The 19,072-nt window shown below is 40.6% G+C and overlaps 1 protein-coding gene across 1 annotated transcript in view; it reads right to left on the bottom strand.

The window, feature by feature from the left end:
- Positions 1 to 19,072, bottom strand: part of Necab1 (N-terminal EF-hand calcium binding protein 1) — a 161,021-nt gene that overhangs the window by 41,945 nt on the left and 100,004 nt on the right. Inside the window, exon 6 of the mRNA XM_006983273.4 lies at positions 10,840 to 10,976. Coding sequence (XP_006983335.1) covers positions 10,840 to 10,976 — 137 coding nt within the window. The remainder of the gene's footprint in view (positions 1 to 10,839; positions 10,977 to 19,072) is intronic.

Here is a 19,072-nt window from a genome sequence, read left to right as displayed (position 1 = left end):
GAAAATCTATATACACTATGCTCTTATGTCTGTTAACTTTATTCTTCTAAGACAAAATTCTATCTGTACAACCACAGCTCCATCAGGCATTCAGGGCAGGAATAAATCTAGATACACTAAGCTCTCTGTCCATCTACTTTATTTCTCTGGGATAAAATCCTGTCTACATAGCTTCAGTTCCATCCTGACACTCAGTTCCTCTTTGTCCTCTCTTTTACTGCACTCTCAAAGTCCTGCTAACAACTAAGCTCTTATGCTTCCAGCCTCATCTTTATCCTTTGTTTCTTTGCTCTCCATCTCTACTTGCTCTCTACTCCTGGCTCTGATGCCTTACCCTCTACAAAACCTCTGTGTTCTTCCCTTCTCCCTGGTCATGCTGTTTTGTCTGCCTCTACAGAAAAACACTTGTTCCTTCTCCCTACCTTCAACCTAGATATGTAAAAACCTCTTTTGTTCTCCATCAATTGCTCTGGAGAGCCACTATTCCTCAAGGGGAGGGGATGGTGAGAGCTTCATTTGCACAAGAAACAAAGCTATGCACTTACCACCTGCTCCGCTTTGCCTACATGACCTTATCCAAGTATTGGCCTGAGTAGGAAGTTCACACACACATTCTATGGGACTTGTGAGCACAAGAAATTCATAACGAGGTTTAGCTGAATATTAAGCTATGTAACATCAAATAGTCCATGCTAGATGGCTTCCCATTTAACTGACCCTTGGCCTAGTCAAGGTATAGCATTAATACATAGCTGGACTCCTTTTAACATATTCTTGTGGCTCACCACAATCTACCATGACCAAGTAGGTTTCTTCCTAGAGATGCAGAGATGGTTCAATATTTATAAGTTGATAAATGTAATCCACCATATAAACAAACAGAAAGACAAAAGCCACATGATCATCTCATTAGAAAATGCAGAAAAGGCATTTGACAAAATCTAACACCCCTTCATGATAAAAGTCCTGGAGACACTATGCGTACAGAGGACATACCTAAACATTTTACAGCATGCTCGTAGCTTACATCAACTTAACTGCAGAGAAATACAAAGCAATCCCACTAAAATCAGGAACAAGATAAGGTTTTCCATTCTCTCCATGCCCATTCAATATAGTACTTGCATTCTTAGCTAGCAATAAGGCAACTGAAGGAGATCAAGGGGGTGCAAAATGGAAAGGCTGAAGTTAAATTTTGTGTGTATAGCTATACTTACCATCCTGTACAAAACTCAACTCTAAATGGATAAAAGACCTCAACATAAAACCAGACACATTGAACCTGATAAAGGAAAAGCGCAGAATAACCTTTAACTAATAGGCACAGGAGACAACTTTCCAAACAGAACACCAATAGCACAGTCACTAAGGTCAACAATTAACAAAATGGACCTCATGAAACTGAAAAGCTTCTGTAGGGCAAAAGACACTGTTAATAGACCAAATGACAGCCTACAGAATGGGCAAAGATTTTTCTAGCTTCACACCCAAAAGAGGACTAATATCCAAAATATATAAAGAATTCAGGAAACGAGATACCCAAATCCCAAATAATCTGACTAAAGAATGAGCCACAGAATCTTTACAGAGAATTCTCAGATGAGGAAACTGAAATGGCTGAGAAAACCTTAAATAAATGTTCAACATCCTTTACCATCAAGGAAATGCACATCAAAACAACTTTGATATTTCATCTTGCACCAGTCAGAATGGCTAAGATCAATAAAACAAATGACCTCTTATACTGGTGAGGATGTGGAGCAAGGAAGATATTCCTCCATTGCTGCTTGGAGTACAAACTTGTATAGACACTATGGAAATCATGGTGGTGGTTCTTCAGAAAGATGGGAATTGATCTATCTCAAGATCCAGCTATACCTCTCTTGGGCATATACCCAAAGGATGTTCCATTCTACCACAGAGACACTTGCTTAACCATGTTCATTGCTGCTCTATTCATAATAGCCAGAAATTGGAAACAACATAGACATCCCTCAACAGAAATATGGATAAAGAAAATGTGGTACATTTACACAATGGGATTAAAAAAATGAATGTTAAAAAATGAAACCACAGAACTTTCAGGTAAATGGATAGAATTAGAAAAAAATCATCCTGGATAGGTAATTCAGACCTAGAAAGACAAATATGGTATGTATTTGCTTATATGTGGATATTAGCTTTTAACTGTATTATAGCAATTTTATAATCCATTAAACCACACAGATATAGAATAAGGGACTTGTTGTGTGGGGACAGATAACTCCTCCTAGGATATGAAAAGAAAATAGATAGTTATGGATTGGAGGACGGAGTGAGAAGAGGAAGTGAGGAGGGATAGAGAAAGTGACAAGAGAGGGAATATGGAAAGAGACAGCTAAAATTAAGGACTATTTGAGGGGTAGTATGGATACCTAAAACAGCAGAAGCTGCCTGAAGTATCTACATATATGAAGGGGATCTAAATGAATTTGTCAAATAATGGAGGCAACATAGCACCATCTGGGTATCTCTTGCACCAAAGGAAGCTTCCAGTGCTGGAATTGGGTTGCATCTAATTGAGTTTTTGGCCAATAGGATCCCTTGGGAGTTCCCTAACCATCCAGGCAATTGCCGAGACTATAGGTTGCTCTTCACAATCCGATGGCAGGTCCCCACTGTTGAAGACAACACCTAAACAACTCACTGAACACAGAGACATTGTCTGGGGCCTACATAGCACCCTTACCTGCATGTCTTAGTGTCTTTGGTACAGAAGATACTCTGCACACTACCAAAAGAGAAATACCAACCCAGTTATAAACCCTTTGATTTGTAATGGTGTCCTGCCTGCAAGATATGCTAGGGCAACGGTGGCACAAAGCCTATGGAGTAAACAACCAATGTCTGATTGACTGAAGGACCACTTCATGAGATGGAAACCATTCCTGACACTGCTTAGGGGATCAAGAATCTGATATTAGATAGCCCAGGTACCTATGGTAAAACCAAATACTACTTTTTTAAAATGTAGCAATAAAATGATTCCTAATGACATTCTGCTATCCTCATAGATCTTTGTTTTGCCCAGCCATCATCAGAGAGTCTTCCTCCTTCATCAGATGGGAACAAATAGAGAACCACAGTTAGACATTATGTGGAGATTTGAAGATCTTTGAACACTCAGCCTTAAATGGGATATCTGCATCAAATCCCAACCCTCAGGCCCCAGGAAATCCCTGGGTAAGAAGAGGCAGAAAGAGTTTAAGAGCCAGAGAGGATGGAGGACAGCAAAAAACAAGATCCTCTAAAATAACATGATCAGAGCTCATATGAACTCACATAGACTGTGGCGTCATGCACAGGGCCTGTATGGGTCTGGACCAGGTCCTCTGTGTGTATATCATGGCTTTCAGTTTAGTGTTTTTACGGGATTCCTGAGGGTGCAAATGAGTGATCTAGGCTTCTTGTACCCTCTCTTGGGCCTTTTTCCTTTTGTTTGTTTGTTTTGTCCAATCCAATTCCAATGTGTTAATTTTTGAAAGAGAGAGAGAGATAGAGGTAGAGATATAGAGATAGATAGATAGATAGATAGTTAGATAGATAGATAGATAGATAGATAGATAGATAGATAGATAGATAGATAGAGAGGAGATTGTTCTTATTCCAGTTCCCAGAGTGGAATCCTTTGTCCTTTCCAGATGTCCTGGCTTCTCCCTTACAATATTTGGACACATCTTGTCTGTAATATTCTAAAATGTCATAATTGCTTTCCTTAGTGTTAGATTAAAAAACATTGTAATGAGTTCTTAGTCTAATGTATCAAGCTGAAAACGCATACACTTGTTCTGAAAGCTTTTCTTGAATTCTTCTTTGGATAATTATTCTCCCTTGTTCTTTTTCTGGAATTTCTACTTCACATATATAAGATCTTTTAGACTATTGTCTAGTTTTCTCATTATATATTTCCTTTCTTGTTACTTTATAGAGATTTTTTTCCTATAATTTTATATTAAAATATTTCTCAAAGAATTTCACATTTTTTTCACGTTTGGACGTATGAGACAAGAGCTCTCTTGTCTGCTATGGCTTTTTTTTCCTTCAGCAACATCTTTGCCATCTGATGGTTTTGGCTCTTTTAATATATTTATTTTCTACTCTCTGAATCATTTTGTGATGGCTAAAGAAGTCTATATTGTGCTACGGGTCCATCTTGGTATCTAATAGTTGTTTGTCTCTGACTTAAGTTCCTGGGGATAAACTCCTGACAATCCTGACTCCTTGACCTGAACACAAAAATGTACAGTCATGACCATCTGCTTGTGATGATGCTTAACTGCTGATTTTGGCTTCTGTAATTTGCTTATGCAGATGTTCAAGGACTATTTTATGGTCACCTTGACCATCTGATCTTGGCAGAGCAGAAGAGCTCGGTGGTTTTTGCCTTTCAAAGCCCTTCCTTTAAGCCAGGCAGTGTTGGCACACACCTTTACTCCCAGCACTCAGAAGGCAGAGGCAGGTGGATCTCAGTGAGTCCGAGACCAATCTGGTCTACAGAGTGAGATCCAGGACAGCTAGAGCTACACAGAGAAACCCTATCTTGAAAAATCAGTAAAGGGGGGAAAAAGTCCTCCCTCCCCTCGCCTCTGCACTGCTTGTTTCTGGTTTGGATTAGGGACTGTGTGGCCTGATGGCTGCTTTAATAAAGCTGGCTAATTACAATCTGGATTGAGTCTGGTGGTCCCTCCCCTGTAGTCTCAAACTCCATAACAGTTTCTGTTTCTTCTGTTTCTGTTTGCTTGGCTCCTTCTGCTGTTGCTCCTCTCCCTCTCCAATCCAGCAGGGGGAATCACAAGGCAGGCTGGCATTTTTGTGTGCACTGAACTTTAACCAAGTCAGGTCTTCCAATCGGAGTCTTTAAGCCTATTCCTAGGTCTGTCTTGGACTCTCTCTTAGATTAATCAGATCTTTTATTCCAGTGTCCTCTAACTGGCTACTTTGAGCTCTGCAGTCAGTGATCTGGAAACACAGGATACAAAGGGGGTTTTAGATGCACTGGTCAGGATGAAGGCCTTCACTTGATGTCTCTTCAGCTTTGTGCCACGCCCCCATTGTCCTTGGTTTATACTTGTTTACCTCCAGGGTTCTCCAGACTGGGAAGGGGCAGTCCCTCAAAATGCCTGGTGAGGATTTCCACAATACACAGTCTCCCTGTCACCTCACTGTCAGTTCTACAGGGCTCTGTTGATTCTTTAGCACCCCAGGTTCTCCGTGCTCACTGCTGTGAGCGCATCTTCCTCTCACACAGCCGCTGTGAGCTGCTTCCCCCGGAGTTTTGAAATCACTCTACATTCTTCTTTTCAGATTTCCAGTTTCTAGTTTGGGAGTTGGCTTTAGGGTGGGGCTTTTCCCTTTTTATTGTTTGTGTGTTAATGACTATTTTATTCAGGCATTTTAAATGTCAATTTTGAAAGTTTAGGCAAACAACAACAACAGTTCACATGTATCTAGTCTCCAATGTCTAATTTCCCCGATGGATTTCCACACAGCACAAGCCCCGTGCTTTGGTGACACTGCAATCAGCGCCGCCTTTCTCTGATCATAAGCCACAGGAGGATTTATAATCACTTGTCAGTAAAATTACGGCCTTTCCTTTCTTCTACAATAGACAACATTCAAAAGGCAGAAAAAAAAAATGACTTCCAAGCCCAGAGGGACTCATTTGTATCTCTGCCTATAGAAGAAACTTGGAAAACAGATCAAACTTAGAGATTCCATTATACAAAGGAAATCCACAGATAATTGAACTGTGTTCAGGAAATGTAGCTTGTGAAGAGGAGGGCTTATGCAATAGAACAAGGGTCCTCTGGAGGGAAGCCTCCACATCCCATAATGATTATTCTTGCCACTGGCTATTGGGTTCTTTGAAAAGACAGGGAATTAAAGTGGCTCCCACTTAGCCAGTTTGCCAGAGCAGATACAAAGATGGCATAGAATGCCATCTGAGAGTCTCACCTCTGTGACATTCCAGCTGTGCGTATCCCCCTCTCTGAAATTGCCATTTTCACATGAATGGGCACAGACATTATGCCCAGCCCAGCACGTCTGACTCATTATTGCAGGATGAATGATGCTGTGTGATTCTGCCTGGGGCTGCTAGAAGAAAGATGTTTTCTCTGGATTTCATCCTTCTCAACAAGTCTGTATCCCTTGGTTTCACAACTATTAAATTCTAAAGTAATGTTGATGCTGAAGGGGAAGAAAATTATTATGACACAGGGAATGTTAATGAAACCTGCCACTTACAACTCTTGACTTAGTAGGGCATCACGGAATCCTCCTTTGTGATAATAAAAACTGAGGAGTTTTATAAATTCTGTTTTGGCTTCTCCTCACTCTGTTCTTCTCTCCCTCAAATATGTGCTATATACAGTTGCAAGACTAATTTTCCTTTCCTTTCCTTGGTTTCATTAGATTGTTCTTTTATAATCACTAACAGCAACCTATGATAGAATGAACTTCCAATGCATCTGTCTAGCTTTTAAGGTCTTCCGGATAGCACACAGAATGGTCTCCTCACTGTCCCTAACATGATGCACACTTCCATTCATTCAACATGTATCGGGGAGAAATGCAAAGTCCCTACCATCTAGAAATGCAAAGACTAATGGAGAGGATGAGTTAGTATAAGGCTGAGTTAATGAAGTGGGAATACAAGCCACAACCAGAGCACTTGGTATGGGATGTGGAGATGTGAGAGCCTGTTCTGCATGGAGGCTTTATAGACAAAGAATCGTGGAGTGAAAAAACAAGCTTAGAGAATCTAGCCAGATGACAGGTATCCAACATGGGGTGGGCCAGAGCACAGTCCCCCAGCAGAGAATATCATCCTCCTTCTCAAAGTCTTCCTAAAGATCCAGTTCAAGGATCCCCAACTTAGGAAGCTTTTCCAAGGCTGTTTTGATTGATGTCTTGGGACAGGACAGCCTTTGTGTTACTGTCATTCTGTCATTGTTCCTGGTCCTGGGGTCTCTGCTCATGCTGGCCTTTGGTGACAGCAGGTAGAAAAGGAGATATAGCCTTCTAGGTTAGGGCTAATGAATGCTTCCTTCTGAGTCACCAGAAACTTCATAGTGGATATAATGGGCAGAAGCCCACAGTGGTATATTTTTTCCACTTATTTAAAAAATTAATTTATTCAGAAACTCCTGAGAGTATCTCAGAATGTAGTGAGACCTGGGCGTCCTTGGATGCTTTAGTGACATTCCATATCACAGCACTCTCCACAAGGACAAGAGACCTATGAGGGATCCCATTATTCAAGCAGTTTGGGGCCTATAGATCTAGAAGTAAAAGGTTCATTAATCCTTTGCTATCTTCTATTTTTCTTAAATTCTGAATTACTTTGTTCCTTCTCATTAAACACAGCTGCTATGCAGCTTCTTGTTGCAAGCATGAGCTGAAAGCAAGCCTAACCCAAAACAATGGTTCATTAAACATTTGCTGTGTGTGTGGTGCTGTGTGTGGCCTGTGTTTGTGGGCAATAACTACATAGGGGGAAAATAGAACTCAAAGAATGAAGGTGAAGAGGCAGTGCTGAGGCTTTCCTAAGTCTCTTCTCAGGTGGCAAATGATTGATTTTAAAAGGAAAGAGTTTGAGTCCATGAGATCCAAACCAAAGAAATAATAAGGATCATCATTTTCTCACCAAGAACACGAAATCAATTTCATCATGCTTTAAGGCATTCAGTTATCTTCTCAAACTGGAGGAGGTGGGTTGCTGATGTCCTGAAGTGAATTTCTATGCCTTGCTGTTTGGTATGAAACCACTCAACACAGTTAAAAGAAGATGTGCACAGATCCATGGAATAATGCATTCCAATGCTCATCTACTGCACTCCAAGTCTATCATCTGCATAGGCTCACTGTATTCTGAAGTTACAGGCTTTCCTTTGCTGGAACTTGGCAATGCTCATTCATCTGACACTGTACACATGGCTGAAAATTCCACGATATTATGGAGATGTCTTGATAGTCATGTGTCCATTAATTTGTTTAGAAAAATTGGTATTACATAATAAGTTATCATCACCTAATTCAAAACCCTTACTGCACGGTCCCAAGATGTGAATGTTTCATAAGACATATCTAGAGGCTTAAAGTGATATCTTAATCAAGGTATGTCAGAAGAGCAATAGTTTTGCCCTTGTCAATGTTGCAAGGCACCAACAATGTCAATGCTGTAACATACTAAATGGTTTGAATTATTTTGATATCACTTCATCTGCTTATAATGCAATCTTCTCATTGGCACCAGCCCTTTATTATGCTGTTAATTTTCTTCTTAGTAATACATACTGGTAGCACTAGCTCTTAAATCTCTTTCATGGCTCACTTTTCTCCATTTTAAAAATAATCTGGTTTGCTTAAATAATGCCTAATCTTTCAATATAACCACTATCATTTGATCTAGTAAGGCTTTTTTTTTAAAATATTTTTTTTATTATTATTTTACAACACCATTCAGTTCAACATAATAGCCACAGATTCCCCTGTTCTCCCCCTCTCGCCCACCCCTCCCCCCAGCCCACCCCCCATTCCCACCTCCTCCAGATCAAGGTCTCCCCCGAGGACTGGGGTTGATCTGGTAGACTCAGTCCAGGCAGGTCCATTCCCCCCTCCCAGACCCAGCCAAGTGTCCCTGCATAAGTCCCAGGATTCAAACAGCCAACTCATGCAACGAGCCCAGGACCTGGCACCAATGCACAGCTGCCTCCCAAACAGATCAAGCCAAATGACTGTCTCACCCGTTCAGGGGGCCTGATCCAGTTGGGGGCCCCTCAGCCTTTGGTTCATAGATCCTGTGCTTCCATTCATTTGGTTATTTGTCCCGGTGCTTTATCCAACCTTGGCTTCAACAATTCTCGCTCATATAAACCCTCTCCTTTCTCACTAATTAGACTCCCAGTGCTCCACCAGGGGCCCAGCCGTGGATGTCTGCCTTCAGATTCCTCAGTCCTTGGATGGGGTTTATGGCACCACTATCTGGGTGTCTGGCCATCCCATCACCAGAGTAGGTCAGTTCCTGCTGTCTCGCGACCATTGCCAGCAGTCTTTTGCGGGGGTATCTTTGTGGATCTCCGTGGGCCTCCCTAGCTCTCTGCTTCCTCCCCTTCTCACCTTCTCATGTGGTCTTCATTTACCATGGTCTCCTATTCCTTGTTCTCCCTCTCTTTTCTTGATCCAGTTAGGATCTCCCACTCTCTTTCCCTCGACTGTCGCCCTTCATTGTTCCCACTCATGACCAGGCTGTTCATGTAGATCTCGTCCATTTCTCCGTGTCTTTTTTTTGGGGTCCCGTTTTCCAGGTAGCCTCACTGGTGATGTGAGTAGCAGTCCAGTCATCCTTGTTCCACATCTAGCATCTTCCTATGAGTGAGTACATACCATATTTGTCTTTCTGAGTCTGGGTTACCTCACTCAGGATGATTTTTTCTAGATCCATCCATTTGCCTGCAAACCGTGTGATGTCATTGTTTTTCTCTGCTGAGTAGTATTCCATTGTGTATATGTGCCACAATTTATTTATCCATTCTTCAGTTGAAGGGCATCTAGGTTGTTTCCAGGTTTTGACTATTACAAGCAATGCTGATATGAACATAGCTGAGCAAGTGCTCTTGTGGTATGATTGAGCATTTCTTGGGTATATGCCCAGGAGTGGTATAGCTGGATCTTGGGGGAGATTGATTCCCAATTTTCTAAGAAAGCGTTGTAAGGCTTTTTTTTGATCATTGCCATATTTTCAAATTATATGGATTTTGAAGACTTTAAAATTTAAAAGGCCATGACTTTAAATTCCACTTTGCCATATTTAATATTTTACTCTTCAGAAACACATAGACAAGTTATTTCCCTTTCTCTGCATTTATATTTTTGTGCCTTACTGTTTAGTTTCAATGACCATGTTTTATGTATGTAATAGGTCTTAGCTCCTTAAGGATTAATATCTTGTAAAATATATATTAATATCATCTATATTGTCTTTTAAACTCTTCTTTACTTACTACATTCTCAATTCACATTTGTTGAATACATGACAGACAACATAATAAAAGGTGAGGTTTTTTTTTTCCCAAAGCAAATACCCTAGAGAGGTCCTTGGCATTGCTTTAAAATCTATTAATTTATGTAATTAGTTTTCTCTAGAATAAGCAGAATGACCCCTCAATTGCCTTTCCATAAGTAAAGCATTCAAACACAAGGTGGAGCCAGAGGAACCCTGCAGAAGAGGGGGAGGAAGAATTATAGGAGCCAGAGGGGTGCAGGACACCACAAGAACATGGCCCACAGAGTCAACTAAGTAGGGCTCATAGCAGCTCACAGAGGATGAAGGGACAATTGGGGAGTCTGCACAGGTCTACACTAAGTCCTCTGCATGTTTGTTATGGTTGTGAAGTTTGGTGTTCTTGTGGGACTCCTAACAGTGGGAGTAGAGATGTCTCTGACTCTTTTGCCTGTTCTTGGGACCCTTTTCCTTTAGCTGGACTGCCTTGTCCAGTCTTGATGTGAGGGTTTGTGCCTAGTCTTATTGTGTCTTGTTATGCTGTGTTCATCGATATCCCTGGGAGGCCTGTTCATTTTTTGAAGAGAAAAGAGGAGTGGATCTGGGGGAAAGGGGAGAGGGGACTGGGAGGAGTGGAGCAAGGGGAGGCTGCAGTTGAGATGTAATGTATGAGAGAATAATAATAAAAAGTACGCATAGTATACTTTCATAGTATAAATAGTATAAAAGTATAAATAAAAGTTAAAAGTATAATAAAAAAGTATAGCATAATCAGAGATATAGAAAACATTAGTTGCCTTTCTTGACGGGTTTGCTCCTCAGTAGTTTCCATGGCACATTCCAAAGAGTTCTGGAGAGACTGCAACTGATTTAAGGTCTCCTTCAACAGAAATCGAGTGACAAATTGTTCCAAGTTGGAGGCTTCTTGGTAGTCCTATGGGTTATAAAACAAATGTAATTAGAAATTCAGTAGCGACAAACATCCAGGAATAGATTTTCTCCTCAAGTACCCATCACTTTGAGACTGATCCCTGGAAGGGAGAGTGGAGAGGGGAAAGAGGCTGGGAAGTCTGCCGCAGGACGCTGTCCACCTGCCAGAGGCTGAATCTAACAACAGTCTCGACTCTGTCACTTCTCATTGCACCTGCCTAAAGTTTATCAAGAAAGGACAAACTCTAGCATAATTAAGTAATCTGTGGGAAAAGAAAACGTTTCTGGAAAAAAATGTTGGAGTGTAGCTAACTTGCTTTGTTCTTTTTTGTGTAAACAATGACCATGACGTCATATATTTTCTCTTTATATATATATCCATGTTTTAACAAGTGCCTTAGTTAATTCTTGATGCAATTATCATGCTTTAATCTGTATTCCAGAGAAGACAGAGAAATTAGGTGTAGTTATTTTAAAATCTGGAAAATGTTAGGATTGGAATATTTAAAGACTTTACTCAATCTGTTCACGTCCTGCTCAGCCATGCTAAAGACTGCAGCTAACTTCTATCACAAAAATTCCTTCTATTCCACCAGCCACAGGTTGCTATGGAGCTAGTAATGGCTTTTACACAGCTACTTAAGGCAGATGAGTAAGCTCTAGATCAGTGGTTCTCAACCTTCCTAATGATGCCCTGAGACACTTTAATGCAGTTCTTTGTGCTGTGGTGACCCCAACCATAAAATTGTTTTCATTATTACTTCATAATTGTAATTTTGCTATTTTATGAATTGCAATATAAATATCTGTGTATTCTGATGGTCTTATGTGACCTCTGTGAAAGCCATGTTCAATCCCAAAGGGGTCACAACTCACAGGTTGAGAATCATTGCTCTAGATGCTACTAGCTGCCACCCTGTAATGTCTCAGGGAGAACCAAGCAAGAAAGCCAGATTAGTAAGAATGCAATGGCCACAGAGTCTCCCTTTCATTTTATAAGAAACTAGTTAAATCTGATTTTTTAGCATCCAGTAGTGCTGTGGTTTGAATCTCAAATATCCCTTAGTGGCACATTTTGAATGTCTGTTTCCCAGTTGGTGGAGTTATTTTCAGAGGCTGTGCAAACTTTGGGAGATGAGTCAGTCAGAGCCAGAGGAAACAGGTCACCAGTGATCGGCCTCAAAGGTTATATCCCATTGCTGGTACCAGCCACTACCAGCTGATTGGTTCACTGTCATCTGAGAAGTTTCTGCCACATTCTCACAGTGCCATGGACTTCCTTCTAGGCTGTGTCTTCCCCACTCTGTCATGAGCCAAAATAAATCTTTCCCCCTTAAATTGTCTCTGTCAGACAGTCTTGTCACAGTGATACAGAAGTAATTCTTCAGGTGGGAAGGGTATAATTCAGTTCAGTCAATGAAAAGATTTATTTGCTTCTGTCCCTAAACAAAATGATATTTTTCATGATGGAAAATACAAAACCAAAAGGAATGATGATGAAGAGATGCTACCATGAATCATGATGTTCTGGGAAATTAGAAGGTATGGTTGCAAATCCAAACAAATGAAATATAGTTATTTAACCTTTTGGGACCTCATCCTTCTTGCTTGAAAATTAGGCTAAGTAACTCGAGCATGCAATACAAACTCAAAATATTCGGTGTGTCTACCAATTCTAATTTTAAAGTATTTGCTTGTGTCCTTCCAATATAAATTATTTTTTCCTATCCACAAAATAACATCATAGAAGATTTCATTTAGCAAAATTTTCAGTCATTGGCCTGTAAAAAAGCTCATTCCTTAGAGTTGAAAACCCAGAAATTTTTCTTATCCACAACCTAGCAGCTTCACTTAAGAATTCAAAACTGTCCTTAAACTCTACTTAAAAAACAAACAAAACAAAACATAAAATACAATGTCCCATGCTTACCTTAGACATAAGAACTTTGGATAAGTTGAGTTAAAATATACAAAATACCTCATTCGATCTCAGGGGTTACTAATTTTTGCAGTCAAAACTTCACAGAATTATTTCTCAGTATTTTTTTTTTTACAACCAAAGGAAGCTTCCCATTGACTAGATGTGTTGATGGAACAAAGGCACATTGGATTCTTACCCTGCAGCTGCTCTCATTTTACCAACACATATTTTAAAAATAAAATTTATTAAAATGAACTCAAGACACAATTGCACAGCCAGAGATGCTGCCAACTCATCTGCATCGCAGTGTAAACTGTGACTAATCCCAAATAGGATGGCAAGTTCTGTACTCATTTGCAGACGGCTTTGAACAGTGAAGATCAGTGAGCAATGACTACAGTGCTGGCCTTACTTTTTCTCATTTAAATGTTAAATATTTGTCACTATTATATCAGACTAGAAAAGGAATTATTTTAAAAAGTTAGCCAATGGCAACATTCCAGTCATCATTTTTTAAATTTTAGCTTCTTTTTTTCCCTTTTATTTTATTTTACAATACTATTCGGTACTACATATCAGCCACGGATTCCCTTGTTCTCCCCCTCCCCTTCCCCCCAGCCCACCCCCCATTCCCACCTCCTCCAGGGCAAAGCCTCCCTGAGGACTGAAATCGACCTGGTAGACTCAGTCCAGGCAGGTCCTGTCCCCCCCTCCCAGACTGAGCCAAGCATCCCTGCATAAGCCCCAGGTTTCAAACAGCCAACTCATGCAATGAGCACAGGACCCGGTACCATTGCCTAGATGCCTCCCAAACAGATCAAGCCACTCAACTGTCTCACCTATTCAGAGGGCCTGATCCAGTTGGGGGCCCCTCAGCCTTTGGTTCACAGTTCATGTGTTTCCATTCGTTTGGCTGTTTGTCCCTGTGCTTTATCCAACCTTGGTTTCAACAATTCTCGCTCATATAAACCCTCCCCTTTCTCACTAATTAGACTCCCAGAGCTCCACCCAGGGCCTAGCCATAGATCTCTGCATCCAGATCCCTCAGTCGTTAGATGGGGTTTCTGGCATGACTATTAGGGTGTTTGGCCATCCCATCACCAGAGTAGGTCAGCCCCGGCTGTCTCTCAACCATTGCCAGCAGTCTATTGTGGGGGTATCTTTGTGGATTTCTGTGGGCTTTCTAGCACTTTGTTTCTCCCTTTTCTCATGTGGTCTTCATTTACCATGGTCTCCTATTCCTTGTTCTCCCTCTCTGTTCTTGATCCAGCTGGGATCTCCCGCTCCCACAGGCTCTCTTTCCCTCGACCCTCGCCCTTCATTGCTCCCACTCATGTTCAGGCTGTTCATGTAGATCTCATCCATTTCTCCGTCATTAGGCGATCCCCATGTCTTTCTTGGGGTCCTGTTTTCCAGGTAGCCTCCAGGCTGTCCGCTCTCCCCATACTTATTCAATATAGTACTTGAAGTTCTAGCCAGAGCAATAAGACAACATAAGGAGATTAAGGGGATACAAATTGGAAAGGAAGAAGTCAAGCTTTCCCTATTTGCAGATGACATGATAGTATACTTGAGTGACCCCAAAGATTCCACCAAGGAATTGATACAGCTTATAAACACCTTCAGCAACATAGTAGGATACAAGATCAACTCAAAAAAATCAGTAGCCCTCCTATATACAATGGACAAAGAAGCTGAGAAGGAAATCAGAGATACATCACCCTTTACAATAGCCACAAATGACATAAAATACCTTGGGGTAACACTAACCAAGCAAGTGAAGGACCTATATGACAAGAACTTTAAGTCCCTGAAAAAAGAAATTGAAGAAGATGTCAGAAAATGGAAAGATCTGCCATACTCATGGATAGGCAGGACTAACATAGTAAAAATTTTAGCTTCTTAGATGCAGGAAATACCATATATATGTCCAAGGTAAATATTCACTTGATATTTTAGTGCCTTGCTTTGCAGATATATGTCTACTCTAAACTTTTATCATGTTGATGCTGTTTCTATAAAGACATCAGTAAACTTTGATACTTTAAAAATTATTCATTTTTCCTTGACAATTTCACACACATATGATGTAACTTCATCAGTTCACCACTCACACACTTCTCTCTCAGAAATGTTGAGAGCCTGACATGGACAAGGATGGGAAGTGAGATGAGGTTTTGGGAGATTAAGATTTTTTTAATCAGTTACAAAGGATCGCTGCCATGTGATGTGATGCTCTTAGGTATGAGAACAAATAACTTGTCTTCTTTTAAAAATGTTAAGCTAATTTTTGTTAGCATACAAAGCAGTGCGTTTCATGATGGCATCTCATACTACGTCTTCCACTGCTGGTCCCCCTCAATACCCTCCCTTCTGACTTCAAACCACATGTAATTCTGCTCTCCTCTCTTTCACCCCCTTATTCCCGTGACTGTTCACCCTCCCCTCTATGGTCCCCTTTCTAGTTGATTACACACACAAACACACGCACACACAAACATACTCAGATAGAACATGCATTTTTTTGTCTTAAAATGGGGCTCCCTTGTGACCATTCCTGGGTACACACCCAAATGATTCTGAGTCCTGACATAATGCACAAGGGTCAGGAAACAGAACTGGTTGAGGTGCTCACCAACAGATGAATGGATAGAGAATACAGTATATATACACAGTGGGATTTCACTCAGCCATGAGAAAAAAAATTATGATAGATGGAACAGGAGATCACTACTCTAAGTGAAAAAAAGACCTTGATTTCTAACATTCCTGTTTATCCTCCCAGGCTGACCTCACAGCACTGTATTCATAGCCTTTACTGACCTGGACCCATCATTTATTTTTACGTCGTCACTTTCCCTTCTGTGTCCCTGGAACATCTTTTCTTTACTTGGGGCATAGGATTTGGTATTTTACATTGTAATCTTGTGTCACGTTCTTAGGTGTAAAGATTGTATCTTTTTCTTCTGTTTCCCAAGTGTTCAGAATAGCTCCTGGCCCACACCGGCTGCCCCTGAAATGGTTACAGAGTGTGTGAAGAACAGGAAACCATGCAAAAGACCTTGGGAGCCAGAAGGAATGCTTGAGCCCTGGCTGCTCTAGACCGTCCATCGCAGTTACCAGCTGCCTCCTGCGGGCGGCTCTTGCGGGTACGTGCCGCTGTCTGCTTCGCTTGGCCGTGTGGTTCTGCTGTAAAGGGAAGTACAGCTTTGCTCTCAGCAGACTGTTTGTCCTCATTTCATTTTTTTTTTTTTTTTGGACCATTTGTTAGTCTTCTCTCCTTTCTTTCCTCTGGATCCCATGATTTGAGACTGCAGACCCAAGTGGCACAGATCCAACCTCCTTCCCTTCTCCCACACACACGCAGATGTTCCTTTGGAAGGCAGTGGCAAAGAAGCAGATGGAAAATTAAATAGATAGCAAGCTGGGAAATGTCAAATCCTGGACCTTTTATCCTCAACAAATGTATTGATGGAGAAGTACAAAAAGCGATCTTTGCATTCCTGTCTCCCCAGAAGACTGGAGTGTTGGTATTTGATACACGTTCATCTGAGCAAAGCCTAGTGTTTCCAAGAATGGAGGGAAGAATCTATAAAGCATCAGATAGCAAATACTGGGTGTCTAGATTCTTCTTTCTCAAACATTGTTCAGTCTTCCTGACTATTATGAAGGTTATGGAGAAACGAGAGCTGATTCTGTTTCTCAGATCTAAATGACTTTGCTCAAGTCATTGATAACTGAATCATTATAAGGAAATTGTTAGCCACATGCCCTTAAAATTTCCATTTTTGCCAAAATGCCAGCATCTCAGTTTTAGGTTATTTATTTGTTTGTTTTTTATTTATTTATTTTGTGTGTGTGTGTGTGTGTGTGTGTGTGTGTGTGTGTGTGTGTGAGATTGGGGGGAACTGAATCAAGGCTTGCATTTGTTCAAGAAAATCCCAGGGTTTGAAGCTAACATGAAAATTGTGTTTCTTAGGGGACTGCCTGTGCATCTTAATTGGGAAATCATTTGTCAGCAAGTGAGCACAGCACATCTGCATGATCGAGAGTGGAGAACGTGGTTATTAACCCAATATGCATCATCTTGGTTAATCAGAAAGTTGGAGTATCAGACTTGCTTGTTTGTATTTGCCATATGTGAAACGTAACTAAGTCAGTGGAATCCAGTCACAACGTCTCTTTGCTGAGGGCAGATGGCAGGGCTACTGCTTTTATCTGCCTCTGCAACAAGCTTCCAGAACCCACGCTGCTCTGGTGTGAGACATCGTCTTTATTTTCAAACATTGTTCTGTCTTCCTGTCTATTAAAAGGTTATGGAGAAATAAAAGCTGATGCTTTTTCTCAGATTCAAATCATGTTTACCCAGGTCACTGATAAAAGACACATGCATTGAATTATTGGGTGGAAACTGTTGACCATTCATATGCCTTTGCAGGGAGGAAAGGGAAGTGAGAAATGATGTCATTATATTATAATCTCAAAATTAAAATTTAAAAAATATTCTGAAGATGGCCACATGAGTTCTGTTCTGTGCTTGCACCACTCGACAGCTATGAAAAGTTACAAAAGTGGTCTATTTTTCAATGTTCTAAAAGCTGTTAAGAATAGTTATTGCCAGGTTGCTTCAAGGGTCAAATGAAGAAAGCCATGTGAAATGCATGGTATGTTGTCTAGCTCGATAAATGTTTATTATCTCTATTAATATCGTGAAGGAGGATGTCATGAATTATAACCAGTAGCTTGAAACAAAAAAGACCTACATTTGTCCTCCACAATAACAGGATATATCAGAATTACCCCCAAGATAAATGCACAGTTGGCATTTGATATACAGTGGGTTCCCTATATAAATTATTTTTTTTAGAATTGTTTATACTCATATTTTCATTTAAAAAGTTGAATTTTCAAAAATCTTTTGAGACATAATTATATCTTCCTCCTCCCCTGCCCTCCCTCCAAACCCTCCCATTTATTCCTCTTGCTCTCTTTCAAGTTCATGGTCCTTTTTCTATTGGTTGTTGTTACACACACACACACACACACACACACACACACATACACACACACACACACACACAAACACATATACACACAGTCCTAGTAAAACCTATTCAGTCTGCATAATATAGTTTACTATTACTTGCATTTTTTTTTTAGGGCATATGTACTACCTTGCTTTCTCTAAGATACACACATTTCATGTATAGATGTGCTGCTGTATTTAAGCTGTGGTTTATGGAATTGTCTTTGAGGAGCATGAAGTTTAAAATGTAGAGTTCTGTGGCAGGGTCAAAAGGTTTTTATACCATTGACTTGCTTCTCACTAAGGCTTAATACATAGGGCACAACTGATGAATCCAGCCATGCTTCTAGTATTGCCTTTGACCTCCTCTGAACATTGTCTTACTTCCTTCTAATGAATGCCCTATTGTCCAGGATCTTTCCATAATTCCTTGTCTGTATCTGACTTTACTATGTTTTCTTTGTTTCTTTCCAGATTGTTAGATGTGTGGTTAGACATTTTTTGCCTTCTTAAGTCTGTGCAGGCCCGACTTTCACCATCAAGGCTCAGCCCCCTGTTCAATCTCACAGAAGTATAGAAAGCATAAGAAATGACTGTGAGGACTGGGGAAGAAGGAGAGTCTCCGTTAGAAGAAATAAAAGCAAAGGACAATATATAATACCTTGATAGGAAAGAGGAAACGAGAAATAATTTAACCACAAAAAGCAGCCAAGAAAAGAAACAAAGGTTGAGTGGAAGTGACAGCTATGGAAGACAGAGAGTAACTGGTCAACCTACTGACAGTGTAACTCAGAAGAAGAAAATCGAATCCAGCAGAAGAATCGAACACCAGGATCTAATGTTTAAGTATGAACCCCTGAAATTGAAGAGATTCCCCATTAAATACCTGCATGCTGCAAGGAAGAGCTTTCAATTCAGAACAACACAGTACTGGAATCGAAAACACAAAGCAAACACCAGGTGTGAGGGTGCATACCAGTGAGGTTGAGGCAGGAGGATAGCGATTCTAAGACAGACTAGGCCACATAGCAACACCCTGCCCACCCCCAAAAGGAGTAAAATTTCTTTGTGTACATAGACACAAAAGAAATCATGCAACTTAAGAGGTAAACTGAATATCAAAACAAAAAAAATCATGACTTTCAAAAAGCCA

Source organism: Peromyscus maniculatus, chromosome 2, assembly GCF_049852395.1.
Source record: "Peromyscus maniculatus bairdii isolate BWxNUB_F1_BW_parent chromosome 2, HU_Pman_BW_mat_3.1, whole genome shotgun sequence".
Taxonomy (NCBI): Eukaryota; Metazoa; Chordata; class Mammalia; order Rodentia; family Cricetidae; genus Peromyscus; species Peromyscus maniculatus.
This window is presented reverse-complemented; position numbering and strand designations above follow the sequence as displayed.